The sequence below is a fragment of the Mesoplodon mirus genome (genome assembly GCF_964341445.2).
Source record: "Mesoplodon mirus genome assembly, chromosome: 18".
Lineage (NCBI taxonomy): Eukaryota > Metazoa > Chordata > Mammalia > Artiodactyla > Ziphiidae > Mesoplodon > Mesoplodon mirus.
The window spans coordinates 54,465,837-54,480,329 of NC_138994.1; the positions used below are offsets into that span (position 1 = coordinate 54,465,837).

The 14,493-nt window shown below is 53.9% G+C and overlaps 1 protein-coding gene across 1 annotated transcript in view; it reads left to right on the plus strand.

Moving 5' to 3' along the window:
* NOS2 (nitric oxide synthase 2) overlaps positions 1–14,448 on the plus strand; it is a 32,048-nt gene extending 17,600 nt beyond the window's left edge. The window contains exons 13-26 of the mRNA XM_082603711.1: positions 427–571; positions 1,451–1,555; positions 2,511–2,560; positions 2,886–3,060; positions 3,817–3,949; positions 4,830–4,908; positions 5,692–5,873; positions 8,040–8,203; positions 9,174–9,381; positions 10,999–11,086; positions 11,537–11,658; positions 11,975–12,123; positions 13,098–13,292; positions 13,889–14,448. Coding sequence (XP_082459837.1) covers positions 427–571; positions 1,451–1,555; positions 2,511–2,560; positions 2,886–3,060; positions 3,817–3,949; positions 4,830–4,908; positions 5,692–5,873; positions 8,040–8,203; positions 9,174–9,381; positions 10,999–11,086; positions 11,537–11,658; positions 11,975–12,123; positions 13,098–13,292; positions 13,889–14,008 — 1,915 coding nt within the window. The 3' untranslated portion in view covers positions 14,009–14,448. The remainder of the gene's footprint in view (positions 1–426; positions 572–1,450; positions 1,556–2,510; positions 2,561–2,885; positions 3,061–3,816; positions 3,950–4,829; positions 4,909–5,691; positions 5,874–8,039; positions 8,204–9,173; positions 9,382–10,998; positions 11,087–11,536; positions 11,659–11,974; positions 12,124–13,097; positions 13,293–13,888) is intronic.
* Positions 14,449–14,493: the final 45 nt, after the last annotated feature.

Below are 14,493 nucleotides of genomic sequence, written 5' to 3' on the forward strand. Positions count from 1 at the left end.
TCCCTGGTAGTCCAGTGGTTAGGACTCTGCACTTCCACTGCAGGGGGCATGGGTTCGATCCCCCGTTGGGGAACTAAGATCCCGCATGCTGCACAGTGCAGCCAAATAAATAACTAAATTAATAAATTAAAAGGTATATTAAAGCTATAAAAAAAAAGAGAGAGAAAGGGTTTGGCTCCCAGAAACCCAGACACCAACTCCCAGGGTCACCTGCCACCTCTGTCCCAGCCTTCTCTCTCCTCCATTTTCCCAAAGGGGGCTGAGTGGTGGGTTGAGTGGGGGAGAGGAGGAGAAGGGCGGTGAGTCAGGGTTGTAGCTCATGAGAAACCTGGGTTCTTTTTCCTTGATCTGCTGCACTTTAAATGCTGGGCCCCCGTCTTCCTCTGGAAGGCTGACTCAGCACACAGAGTATATCTGTCCCCACAGAGCCGTGCTCTTTGCCTCAGTGCTGATGCGTGAGACAATGGCTTCCCGGGTCAGAGCCACGATCCTCTTTGCAACAGAGACAGGAAGATCAGAAACACTGGCCCGGGACCTAGGGGCCTTGTTCAGCTGTGCCTTCAACCCTAAGGTAGCCGACTCAGCCTATGCCCGGAGAAGTCTGGGGCAAGTTAAAATGATTGCTCCGCTCCTGGATGTCCCCGAGCCTTGGGCATGCTGATGTACACTGAAAATCTGTGATAGAAGGAGAGAGGTGTGTCCAGGGATTCCCAAACGTACCTAGTAAATAAGCTTTTCATAGTGTTCCAGGGAACACAGTTTGAGAAACACATTCTTAATGACGCTAAGTCTCAATATACATGAGGTGTTCTAGATGGATTTTATTCACATTCACAGAACACTTCCTATACAGGGTGCAGTGTTAAATGTGAAGGGAGCAGAGGATGAATAAGATGCAGAGAAATAAAACAAAACTCCCAAGGGGGACTCCTTCCTTCCACCAGTGTTCGATTTGATCCTCCATCACTGAAGGCCTCCTGGGTCAGGTATAAGCCTGGATAGAACCGCGAGGCCGAGACCCATTTCACCTGAGATTAGCTTCAGGCAAAGCATTTGGGTCCCCGAGGTGCCAGAGGAGTTGTCATTTTTGTAACCTGCTCATCCCGTTTTTGTGGAAAATATGTCCACACACTCAGAATTCAAGGTAGCAATGGAAGCGGTGAGACGTGCTCTGATTTGGGACAGGCAGTGTTTTGGAGGCAGACCCTCCAGGGCTTGCGGATGTGTTAGCGTGGGAGAATCAAAGAATCGAGGCTGCTGTGTTCAGATAGGTTCAGTAGACAGGGATTTGTCAAGTCCTCACCTCCTCTGTGCCCGGCACCAGGGGACCGAGATGACGAAGGGGACTCCCGGCCTGAGTAGGGTGAGGGGAGCGCTGGGTGTCTGGGGAGGCCGTGGAGGGCGCCAGCCTGGGAAGCAAGGGCTGATGTCCACCCTGGGTGCCCTGCAGGTTCTCTGCATGGACGAATACCGGCTGAGCCATCTGGAGGAGGAACAGCTACTGCTGGTGGTGACCAGCACGTTTGGGAATGGAGACTCCCCCGGCAACGGAGAGGTGGGTGGTCTGAGTCCCAGGGGTCTGGGGTCTGGTAAAGCCCAAGAGGACCAAGGAAAGGATCTGGGGACTCAGCATGTCCTAAGGAGGGCCCTCGGGAGTGAGAGCTCAGATCACTCTGGGTCGCCCTAACGTCAGCCATTGGCCTGCCTCCTTCGTAATTTCCTCTGTATGAGTGAGCTGCCTTTCCTGTGACGTGCTTAATATGTTTCAGTAAATTGACCTGCCTTTTTAAATTCAAAAATTCATGTTTAGAGGAAACTTTCTATCACTCTCACAAATGGAAAGCCAGCAAAAATTGGTCCCAGGTAAATCCAATGAAAGCCAAGCAGGTACTGAATTTTAGATGGATGCTGTTGCCTAACCATGGCTTGCTTTGTTTTTTAAAAAGAGTAATAAGTAAATATGAGAGAAGTGTTAAGTCTCCATTAGCACCATTAAGTCTGAGATTTTCTCCCTAGTGTTCAGGACAAAAGAATGAAATAATTGAAACAGGAATAACTATAAAAAATTAAAGAAAAAAAGAATACTTTCTTACCATGTGATTTGACACTTATTTTCCACCTAAAGTTATCTTGAGTTCCTGGGAAATCAGGGTTATTTCAGAGAATACAGGACCAGTTGTCACTCTGACAAGAAGAGAGGCTCATGTCCCATCAGGAGTCCCTCTGGAGATGCCCTGCTATAAGGCAGGCTCCCCTCTGCCAGGGCTGGATGGGCTGGGGGTTGGGCTGTCCTCGCCCCCCACCAAAGGTCAGGCCCACATGAGTTGCTAAGGCTGAACTTGTCCCTGAGTCTCAGCCAGGCGGCCCCACCTAAACCGACTTCCCTGCGAGGATCTTGAACTTTCTCCTGCCAGATATGTCCAGTTTTTAAATGAGCCACCAGAGGAAAGGGGAAAGTGGTGCTTTTATTAATCCTGTCGTGAGAACTCTGTGGTTCTCTCTCTTTCTAGAAACTGAAGAAGTCCCTCTTCATGCTGAAAGAACTCACCAACAAGTTCAGGTAAATCTCTTCCCCACTCCCAGAGTCTGGGTTCCAGGGATGGAGCTGGGTGTGTATAAGTGGGAACTTCCTGGGATGTCCAGGCCCAGAGACAGCCTGTCCTCAGAGGTGTTGTGGGTCAAAGCAGGGACACTAAGTCCCGTTCACAGTTCTGCAGGCCAGGCATGGGGTTGGTCATGGGAGTTGGAGACGAGGCTCGGGAGCCAGGGAGGACAGGAAGGGGGTGTGCACTGGCCGTCCTTGCCCAGCTGGGGCGCGAGGGTCGGAGGCTGGCCTGTGGGCGGGGTCAGCTCACCCAGGCTCCGTGCGTGTCCTCCTCGGGCAGGTATGCCGTGTTTGGCCTCGGCTCCAGCATGTACCCTCAGTTCTGCGCCTTTGCTCATGACATCGACCAGAAGTTGTCCCAGCTGGGGGCTTCTCAGCTCGCCCCAGCAGGGGAAGGGGACGAGCTCAGCGGGCAGGAGGAGGCCTTCCGCGGCTGGGCCGTGCAAACCTTCAAGGTCAGTTCACAGCCGGAGCTGCCGCACAGCACCGGGAGGGAGGCTGCGGTGCACTCGTGCCCAGGACTCCTGTGCTGGGCATCCTGGGGGGCACGACCCCTGCTGGGTCCTATAGGCGTCGTCCCGGGTGTGGGCCGGGATTGCAGGCCTGAGGGCTCAAGTCACTGCTGCTTTCCCACAGCCCCCGGAAGAGCTCCACTTGACACCTCCCTGCCCTTGGGAAGCTGTGGTTTAAGATCTTTCCCCCTCTGATTATCCAGGTCACCTCCTGACATCCTTGTCTTGTTTCAGTGTCCCAGCCACAGAGAACTTGGGGACAGGGATATCTCAGTAGGTTTTATCACCTGTGGCTTGACCCTACTGACTGAGAGAACTCACTGAAGCAAAGCGTTTCACCCAGCAGTGGGGCTTACGAGCACCACCTTGAGTGGGTCCGACATGGTTCCCAAGCCCACGTCTCCTCACACGATTCCACATCAGGAAAATGGGAGTGATCACACCTGTGTCATAGTGTGGGCATGTGGATAAAACGAGATGCTGTCATTATTAAGATTCATAATAATAGCAATAGCTACTGTGTGCTAGGACCAGCCATTTTGGGGGTTCTCATAACAGCCCAACCAGATAAGTGTGCTTAGTCATTACACAAAGCTCTTAGCTCAGTTGCAAGGACTTAAAAGATGGTAGCCCCAGCAGTGGTGGTGTCGCCGATGACAGGGATGATTATTAACACCAATCGGCTCCATCTTCATCCAGGCAGCCTGTGACACGTTCGATATCCGGGGCAAACACCACATTCAGATCCCCAAGCTCTACACTGCCAACGTGACCTGGGACCTGCACCACTACCGGCTCGTGCAAGACTCAGAGCCTTTGGACCTCAACAAAGGTACCTGCTTCCCTGCACCACACGGAGCTTGTTTGCTCTTCCTGCCGGGGTGGGTGTCTCTGAGTCCTGAGCCCAGGGTCAAGGAGACCACTAAGACCCTCAACAGAGGCAGCTAGCCTAGGGCTACCAGGCGTCTCTCTCTTGTTGGGTCCAAGAGTCTGCTGGGATGCAAGACTTGAGGGCGTGCTTCGTCTCTTAGAGAGGCGGTTTAGGAGGAAACCCTGGGAGGGCAGTGGAGAGAGAAGGGCGCTCCTACGTGCCAGGCACTGTGCTGGACTCTTTGCCCACCTGCTCTAAGTGATCCCTGACACTCATCCTGTGAGAAAGGCACAGACAGAGAAACTGAAGTTCAGGGAGGTGCAGCAAGTTGCTGGCAGGCGGCCACGTTGGGATCTGGGCCCCAGCCTTCCTGCTCTAATGGCAGCCAGGTATTATGAAGAACATTTTACAGGGACAATTCCAGGCTACAGTCTGGGAACTCTGAACGGCCCCTCTGGTTGCTGTGCTTCTGTGCTTCCTCTTTTCCTATACCAGGACTACAGAGGTCCTACACGTTTCCTCAGGTTTAGGATTTCCCCAGCTTCAACTATGCTCTCCTGTGGATCCCAAGCCATGGGATGTCCTAGAAATTCCCATATTGGGACATTTACATTGCATTTCCCAATACCTAGCAGCGGCACAAGCATCCTCTGTCAGACCAAGGGTCTTTAATTGTGATTCAGAAACACAGTGGGGAAACAAGGGAGGGAAGGAAAACCCCAGCACCACCACAGTGAGACACCCCAGGGTAACGTCTGGGTGTAATTGACTCAGCATGTGGAGGTTGCCCCACCAACACTTAAGAGCCACGTTGCCACTTCTCTGTCTCTCTGTCCCACAGCCCTCAGCAGTATGCACGCCAAGCATGTGTTCACCATGAGGCTGAAATCGCGGCAGAATCTACAGAGTCCAAAATCCAGGTAGGGCGAAGGAGAGGACTTCTTGGGTGACGTTCCACAGATTTTATTTTAATCCAGGAAAGACCAGAGCAAGTCAGTCTTATAAAGGAGAGGAGGGAAGTGTCCACTGGCATTAGCTATGATGCGTTGGTAGGAGCAGCTTGATTGTTAACCCCTGTGGCCACCAGCACCTTTACATTGTGTCTCCATTAACCATGGGCCAGTTTTCCAGCTTGGGAACGAGGCACCTGCTTCACTTCCTGTCCTTTGTGACTTAACTATTTCACCAAAAGGGGAGGGCAAGAAAAACTCCAACTATTTGGCTTTCTTAAGAACTTTCAGGAAAAGTTTTGGCAGGGAAGGACCTTTCCCCGCCAGGTCAGCCAGCAGTGTGGTTTCTCTGTAGGTTTTGTTTTTCTGTGCTGTCCTTACATTCATTAGCAAAAGTGGGCTGTTCTAATAAGAACCAGATTTGTGCTAGACACTAGGAAAGGTTTGTCTCAATGCCCACATACCTCCCAGTGCGATGCTTTCTTTAGGCGGAGTCTGTGGTCAAGCTCTTGAGGGCTTGGGAGGGCTGCATGGGAGGATTACTGTCCACCCTCTCCCCACGGAGAAGCCACAGGCCGGGTCAGCCCCGACCCCTCTTGAGCACCACAGCCTCGGGATGCCGACAATCCTGTTCATGGAACAGGGCAGGAAAATGAAAGGAGGGCACGTTTCCTGGGGAAACTGGCCCACCCATCAGGGAGTGCTGGAGGAAATCCTGGTGGCGTAACCAGAGGCTTCTTTTTCCTTCTGCAGCCGTACCACCCTCCTGGTGGAACTCTCCTGTGAGGGCAGCCAAGTTCCAAGCTACCTGCCGGGAGAGCACCTCGGAGTTTTCCCAGGCAACCAGCCAGCCCTGGTCCAAGGCATCCTGGAGCGGGTGGTGGATGGCCCTGCCCCCGACCAACCCATGCGCCTGGAGACCCTCTGCGAGAACGGTGAGCCCTCTGCACAAAAGCCTCAGCTGAGGCTGCCCCCAGCATCCTCCCACCAAGCCCCAGCCCCGCTGATGGGCTGGGCCCGGACCTGCGCTGCAAACGGGCAGCTAACCCTCTCCTTCCTGCTGAGTGGTGGGCCTCTGAAGCCCACGCCAGAGCAGCCTTGTACATAGTCCTCGACCGGCCGCCGGGCCAACAAGAAGGGCTGCTGCTTTGGGACTATCTGCCCAACACCAGAGGCTGGGCTATCTTTCCCCTTCATTCTTTGCTTACCCGGCCACTTTTGTTGGTTGACTGATTCATTTTTCCATCAAAATTTTAACTACTCGCATCTATATACCAAGCAGGCCCTGGGCTACAAAAATGAATGAGACTCCGTGTCTGTCCTCAGAAAGCTCACTACCTAGTACAGGATGCAGATATGCAAAAATAGTCATTATTATTATTATTATTATTATTATTATTATTATAACAGTAGCAGCCACCATTTTGGGGGTAGTTACTTGATGCCAGCATTTTATCAATACCTGCATTGTCTCTTTAGTCCCACAACAGACACACATGTGCAGCTTGCTTGGTGACATGATAGAGAAATGTGGAAACTATAAAAATGGTGAGCTTTGAAGATGCAGGTCCCTGATCCATCACTTACTAGCAATGTGACCTTGGGCATAGGAGTTAACCTCCCGAGGCTTTGTTTCTTTGTCTCTAAAATAGAGATAATAGAGCCTTCCTCGCAGGGCTGTGGTGCAGAACAGATGAGTAGATACGTGTACAACCTTCACCACAATTCCTGGCACCAAACAAGTGCAGGAATGGAGGAATACCCATTTCCCATGGGCTAATCGACATTTGTCCAGAAGGTCAGAGGAAGGTAGTTTAATACACCCTGAAAGTCTCTTCAGATCCCAAATTTTATGTTTTGGAATTTATATTGCATTTTCATGGCATTCTGATTTCATACTGCTTCCCCATCGAAGGTCTCATTTATGCTCACCTTCTGTGGGCAATGGGCAGGGCCAGACCATGGGTGACCAGGAGAGCTTGGCTCTTCCTGGCCATCCTCACTGGAGAGATGAGGCTGTCCTGGGGAGGGGTCAGGGTCCCCGTTGTGTGCTAAGGCAAGGCTCTCAGCCTATGCGGTGAGCACAGCACTGGGTGACAGGCACTAGGAGAGGAAAACTAATGAAATCAGTAATCACGGGCCTTCCAGCCCTTTGGACTAGCTCCCTGGCCTTAGCTTCCTCAGCAATCATGGTACCTCCAAAAAATGTGTCGCCCTAAAGAGAGTGGCCAAAATAGGACAACAGGAGCCTGAGAAGCGAAGTCTGGCATTCTTCCCCACTGTCCAGGAGAGCGTGAGAGAGCCTGAAACTCGGGGATAAGGGGACAGAGACATCCTTGTGACTGTAGGGGGACAGATGTGGCTCCTCAGGCCTGGGGTCTAGAGGAAATAATGTGATACTAATACTTTTACCTAATACGTGTACTGTTTCATTCAGTCCTCATGCAAACTCAGCAGGACAGGTTTTATTATCACGTCCATTTCACAGAGACAGAACCCAAGTTCAGAGGGCTCAGTCAGCCTACTAGTAAGTGGGGAGCCAGAGTTTGAACCCATGTCTACTGGCTCCAGTGTCCATGCTGTGACCGCCCTGCATACTGCCTCTCGGCACTCCTTGAGACTTGCCACCTCACTTTGGGCTGAGTGCTGCTCACCCAGCACCTCTTGGTCTAGCACCCCTGGAGACTGCAGTTATGGGCTTTTCTCTAAATGAAGAACTGGCCTCTGGGTGTACATCAGTCTTTGGTGAATTTAGTCATGGTGAGTCTGTAGTTCAGCTGTGTGTGTCCTGCTAAAGTTCAGGTCTGGTCCAGAGAGGGACTAGACTCTGGTACATAGTTAGTTTTGCAGGATTGTGTCGACTTGGGTGCCCTTTGGAGGGCTGTGGACCAGCCTTTCCTGGCAGCCCCATCTCTGGGCACCATCTTCCTGCACTTGAGTTGGGCACATGAACCCTTTTGCTGTTCCTGGAACCAGAACTTCAGTGTCTTCTCTCCCCTGCAGCTGGAGCGTAGAGGGTGTCTATCCCAGATGCCTCATCACTCTTTGGGAAACCTAAATGGGGCCTTTTCCCCATCCTGACCCCTTTCTTCCCTCTCCAGGCAGCTACTGGGTCAGGGACAAGCGACTGCCCACCTGCTCACTCAGCCAGGCTCTCACCTATTTCCTGGACATCACCACACCGCCAACCCAGCTGCTGCTCCGAAAGCTGGCCCAGCTGGCCACGGACGAGACTGAGAGGCAGAGGCTGGAGACCCTGTGCCAGGTGAAGGTCGGGGCTGGTGGGTGAGGCAGGAGCAGGGCCCCAGAGTCAGGGTCATCCTGAGCCTAGAGCCGGTCTTTAACCTCCAAGGGGAAATCCACCCCAGCTTCCCAAAGTGCGATTTGTCAAAGGCTGGGAGGAAGTCAGGCATCCTCTCCTGCCCCATCTCTAGGACATAGTTGTGTCAAGTAAACTGAATTGTTTTGAATGTCTGCAGGATGCAACCAAAGTGCACTTCCTCAGAAATGAGCTAGAAAAGGAGGGCCACTCTGTCTTTTATTCCCCATACCTAGAACAAGCCTGGAATTTAGGAAGTGTTGGAGGATGGATGGTGTGGATAAATGGATAATGGACATAGTAACAGATGGGTAGTTGAATTAATAAATGAATGAGAGAAGGCATTAACTCACCTGCAACTTTCTAGACCAAAGTCTTTGCAAAAGGCACTGAATATCATTATTACCGTCACCATTATCGCTCATTATCTTGATACCAGCCACCTCCACTGCCATTATCCTGTGGCTGCATTGCACTAACGTGGGACACATTTTCTCACTTAATTCTCACAACATCCCCACGAGGTAGGTGATGCGATCCTCATTCCACAAAGGTTAAGTAATGAGGACAAGATCCCACAGACAGTAAGGGCATTCGGTCAAGATTTGAACCCAGGTCTGTATGATTCTGAAGCCCTTCCCCAAATTAGATTAGAATAAAGGTTTGATTCCTACCTGCAAGTTGCTGACAGCAAAGTTCTAAGCACACAAGTTAGAGAAATGCTACTCATTGGCCTGAGCTCCTCCAGGACGGGAACTTTTTCCCCTCTAGCTCGATGTTCTCAGCACCGTGGACAGCACCTGGTGCTTTGAAGTGTTTGCCGTGGGAGTGGATGAATGAATGCTGGATTGTGACAGCCTCTTCCCTCCGTGTGGGGCAAGCGCCCTGAGACACTCACATTGCCCTTGGCTTTCAGCCATCTGATTACAACAAGTGGAAGTTCACCAACAGCCCCACCTTCCTGGAGGTGCTGGAGGAATTCCCGTCCCTGCGGGTGTCCGCCAGCTTCCTGTTCTCCCAGCTGCCTGTCCTGAAGCCCCGGTACTACTCCATCAGCTCCTCCAGGGACCACACACCCACAGAGATCCACCTCACCGTGGCCGTGCTCACGTACCGCACCCAAGGTAAGGCTGGGGCAGAGGCTGTGGAGCGGCCCAAGTCTGTTACTTACTGGGCAGCTGTTCAACATCTCTGAGCTTTGGTCTCCTCATCATTAGACACCCACCTTCCAGAGCTGTTAACAGCGGTAGGAGGGGTATGGGAGAGACTACCATGAACCAGACACTGAGCTAACGTCTCTGTGTATGTGTGATCGGTAACCACGTGAGACGGGAGCTGTGTGCCTTTCACGGGTGAGGAAACTGAGGCACAAAGAGGTTAAGCCACAGGTTCAGAGTCACCCTGGTAGCAGGTTGAGAACGGAGGTGCAAACCCAGGTAGTCTGACTGCTGAGTCCAAGTTCTTAACCGCCATACTCCTCTCTACTGTCCAACTCCTGTTGGGACAATTTAATGAGATCAGATGTGGAAAGTACCCAGTACTTCGTGGGAGCCCAGAGGTTCTTAGTCTTCCTGATAGTCCAGCCTGAAGACAGAGGTGATTCTGCCTTGATGGTTCATTCATTCACTCACTCATTCAGTGATGATTTATTTCATACCTTTTTATGCCTGGCACCATGGTGGGTGTGGAAATACAGCACACGTAGACCCTGCCCTCATGGAGCTTCCCATCTAGAGAGAACAATGAAGAGAGACTCATAGAAATAGACAGCTGTCACTGTGTAGGTGCTAAGAAGGAAGGTGCAGGGTGCTGTGAGGGCAGAGGACGGGGGATGGGCTGACATACACTGGGAGGTCCCACACGTTGTCCAGCTGGATGAAGCACGCCCCTGCCCTCTCTCCGTAACTGAGCATTGCCTGGGTTGGCAGAGCTGGGGAGCTGGCTCACACCTCAGAGCCCTTTGTGCTCTGAGAAGCACAGTCACACAGTTCCTGAAAACTGGGCAGAGACTCTCTTTGCTCTGCTAGAGGACATCTGCAGAGGCCAAGTCTCAACCCTCAGACCGGGAGAGGAGAGGCAGGCACATCCTGTGAGACCAAGGTTCCATCCAGAGGAAAACCAGCGGGACTTCTCGAGTTGGTTGAAGGTCCCCTTAAATGCTGGGCCACTGGGAAGGGAACCTGGGGTTCCCACAAGCCCAGGAGGGGCCGCTGGGGGAGACAGAGATGGAAGAGCAGAGCGGAAGGCTCAGCGGCTTGCCCATCACCCAGGGTTCCTACCAGCAAGGGCTGTACTCCTGAAGCCACTGCGAGGGAGCGGCTGTGGCCACCCTGGGGGGCCACCCTGTGCTACTGTCATTGGAGCTGGGTGACGGGCCGGCAGGGTCCCTGGGGAAACTCCTGGGAGGAGCATCGGAGTAGGAGTTAGGGAAGCTGAGCTGTGACCGGATCCTACTGCTACCCGAGTGACCTTGTACAAGTCACCTTCCCTCTCTGAGACTCAGTTTCTGCAGTGGCACAAGGAGAGCCTCGCACACTCTCTGAGTCCCTTTCAGCTTTTGCCAGCTCTGGGCGAATAGAGGGTGGAACTCAGAACCAGGAGAAAAACATTCCTTTGATTAAAGCCTGCAGAGTGCCTGAGCGGGCAGTTCAGGGAGGTGCGTCATTGTGGGAGGAGCCACTGAGAAGGTTCATGCAGGGGTGGGAGGGACGATGCTGATCAGGTGTGTGCTGTCCTTGCAGACGGCCAGGGCCCCCTGCACCACGGCGTCTGCAGCACATGGCTCAACAACCTGAAGCCCCAAGACCGGGTGCCCTGCTTTGTGCGAAGGTAAGCACCCCCTCCACTGTGTCCATCATGGGACCACTGGCCCCGGGGAGTACTGGGTTGAAAGGGAGGAATCTGGGGTTTAGATGCCACTCTGGGCCCCTTGGCCCGTAAAGAAGGCACTAGGGTCACACTGGGCCTCTCCATTCTAACCCCCAGTGGTAGAGCATGGCCAAGTCTCTAGCAGGGACAGAGGTGGCAGCGATGTTGGGGCCCAGAGTACAATGAGGCTCAGCCTTTCTCAGAGGGACCCCAGGGCAAGGTGATGGTGCGCCTGGACAGGGGACATGAAACAGCCTGCAGGACTTGGGAAATCAACTTTTAGCTCGTTGTCTTCTCCACCCCGCAACACTACCACCCCCGGCCACACCCCCAGCTCCCCAGCCCCTGTCCTGCGTGTGCATCGACCCAGGGTGTCTGAGGACGGGGCCCCTTCCCTTCTGTCCCCTTCAGTGCCAGCGGCTTTCACCTCCCCGAGGACCCCTCCCACCCTTGCATCCTCATCGGGCCTGGCACGGGCATCGCCCCCTTCCGCAGTTTCTGGCAGCAGCGGCTCCATGATGCCGAGCACAAAGGTACAGCTGGAGGGTTTTTGGGGGTGCGGAGGGGGTACCAGGTGGTGCCCAGCACCTGCCAGGGAGTAGAACTGAAGCTGTAGCCGCCCCGCAGATGTTTCCTGGCCCCTCTCCCAAGTTTGCCTCAGCCTGTACGGACAAAGGATGTGAATGCCCTGGGCCTCCGTTTCCTCATCTGTAAAATGGGGACAGTACTAGATAGAACGTGGGGATGAAATGGGATTCTAGTTGGGTGCGCAGCTCCGCAGGCCTTGAAGCATGGCCCGCCCGCCCTCTGGTGGCCACCCTGGTAACTGCAGCCTGCTGGGTCTTGCAGGTCTCCAGAGTGGCCACATGACCCTGGTGTTTGGGTGCCGCCGCCCAGATGAGGACCACCTCTACCGGGAAGAGATGTTGGAGATGACCCGGAAGGGGGTGCTGCATGAGGTGCACACAGCCTATTCTCGCCTGCCTGACCAGCCCAAGGTAAATGCTGCAGCTGCCCGCGCAGTGGGTGGAGCATTAAAAACACAGACTGTGTTGGGTGCCTGGCTCCCCACAAGCCCCTCACTTCTCTGAGCCTTCACCTCCTCAGCTCTAAAACGGAGGCGATTATACAGTCACCAGAGTGGCGCTGTGAAGGGATTATGCTCACTCTTCCAGGAGAAGAGACGGGCCCTGAGACGTTCAGGGCTAAGTCAGAGTCACATGTGGGCCAATCCCCAGTGCCCAGCCTGCTGAAGGTCCTCGCCCAGCATGTACAGCTGTGGTGGGGAGAGGTGGTCCAGGTCGACTTCAAGCTCCCGCACAGCACGGCTGGGGGCAGCCGCTGCTCCCAGCATGGCCCGCGGACCGGCTCTGCTGTGGCGGGGAGTACTTTGCCCCATGAGCCTGGGGAGTCGGAAAAGACTGTTGGCCCAGCCTTTGTGAACTGAGCCCATTGGGCTCCTCCTAGACCTGGCACTCTGTGCCCAGTGCCAGGGTCACTGGGCATCTTGTGTAGAGCAAGAGGAGAGAGCCCCCAGTTGACTCCAGGACTTCTGTGTAACTGGGGAGCCCTGCTCTGAATTACAGGGGGGATCTCAAGGACAGAGATTCCCTTTTGTGGGGTGTAGGCAGGTGGGCCTCAGAGCTCTGGGCAGGGTAAGTGGCTTGATGGATGCCTCTTTGAAGCACGGTGAATTCAGAGCAGATCAGGGAGCCCCACTAGAGAGTCAGCTCCTCAAGGGCATGGCGGTGGCCAGTGTTCACCTCTCCAGCCCCAGCCCAGGCCTGGGCCAGGCAGGGCACCCGTGCACCTCCTCATGCCGAGCCTGGTCCCCGTGCAAGGCCCTGGCCAGGAGGGTGCTCACCCTGCCGCCCCTCCCACCTCCTGCTCATCCCCCCATGGCCGGCAGGCCTGACCGCAGCCTTTGCCCCCAGCACTGGGGACCTGGACCCACCGTCTCCTCTGGTTTCAGGTCTACGTTCAAGACATCCTACGGCAACAGCTGGCGGACAAGGTGCTCCACGTGCTCCACGAGGATCAGGGCCACCTCTACGTCTGCGGGGACGTGCGCATGGCCCGGGATGTGGCCTGCACCCTGAAGCAGCTGGTGGCCACCGCGCTGAGCCTAACTGAAGAGCAGGTGGAGGACTATTTCTTCCAGCTTAAGGTAGGGCCGCTGGTGTGTGGGCTCGGGATGCAGGTCAAGGACATGGGCCAGGGAGCCAGGGCCAGAGGGGTCAGGCTCAGAACAGTCTGGGCTCAAAGGAATCCTAGAGGTGGCGGGACGTCAGAGCTGGTCGGGCTGTTAGAAGGCCTAACTGTACATCCTGGTCTGGTTGCTCGGTTAAACAAAGGCAAGCATGTTGATTTTTCTACAAGACTCTCAGAGCCCCTGACAGGCTGCTGTGCATCGTGGCATTTCAAGACTGGTAGAAAGTACACGGCATTTCCCGACCATATTTATCTCAGAGCCCAGATTTCCTGGAGCACCTTGTGGGACAAGCACTGGACAGGCTTTAGCGTCCATCATAAAGCTTGGGGAGATGCTTTGGTGGTCCACACCAGAGCAGGTGTTCATGAGAGTTACATAGTCTGAGATTCAAGTATAATCTAAGCATGACAGTTGGGAAGGCAAATGGCTCATGAGTGTAGGTGTGATGGGGAAGCAGGGGGACCCCCGGGGCTTGTCCCAGCTTGGACCTGATGAGTGAGAGGTGGCTGCACCAATGGAGCTGACACCTTGGTCTCTGTTTTCCCTTAAAGAGCCAGAAGCGCTATCATGAAGATATCTTTGGTGCTGTATTTCCCTATGAGGTGGAAAAGGATGGGGCAGCGGGGCTGCCCAGCAATACCCGAGCTCCAAGCACCCACAGGAGAAGTTAAAGCTGCCACCGTAGACAACTCTCGATGTTCTGAGGTCACAGGACTGGGGACATTGGAGGGAGATGATAGCCCCAAGCCTCACAACTTATTTCCCCATATCCTTCCCTCTCAAACCCTTTACTTGACCTGCTACCCAGTAGCAGCCTGGACTGAGTGAGCCCCTTCCCGGGGTGATGGAGAGATGGGCCTCCCCGGTCCCTTGGAGACTAAATCTGCAGTGCCAGGCCTGGCCCGTGGGCGAGAAGGACGGAACTTCCTTGATTGCACCACTTGGGTGACCACCAGGAGGCGCTGTCACGTCACTCTGTATTTAGCGGCCCGTGTACAGTTATTTATGCCTCTGTATGTAAAAAAAACAAACCCCAGTCTGCCTCTTGAGCCTTCCTTGTATGACTCCTTGATGGAGATATTTATACGAAAAGCATTTTATTTTAACCACATTGTATGTGCGTGTGGGTGTTTCGTAGGGAAAGCAGCCTTAAGCT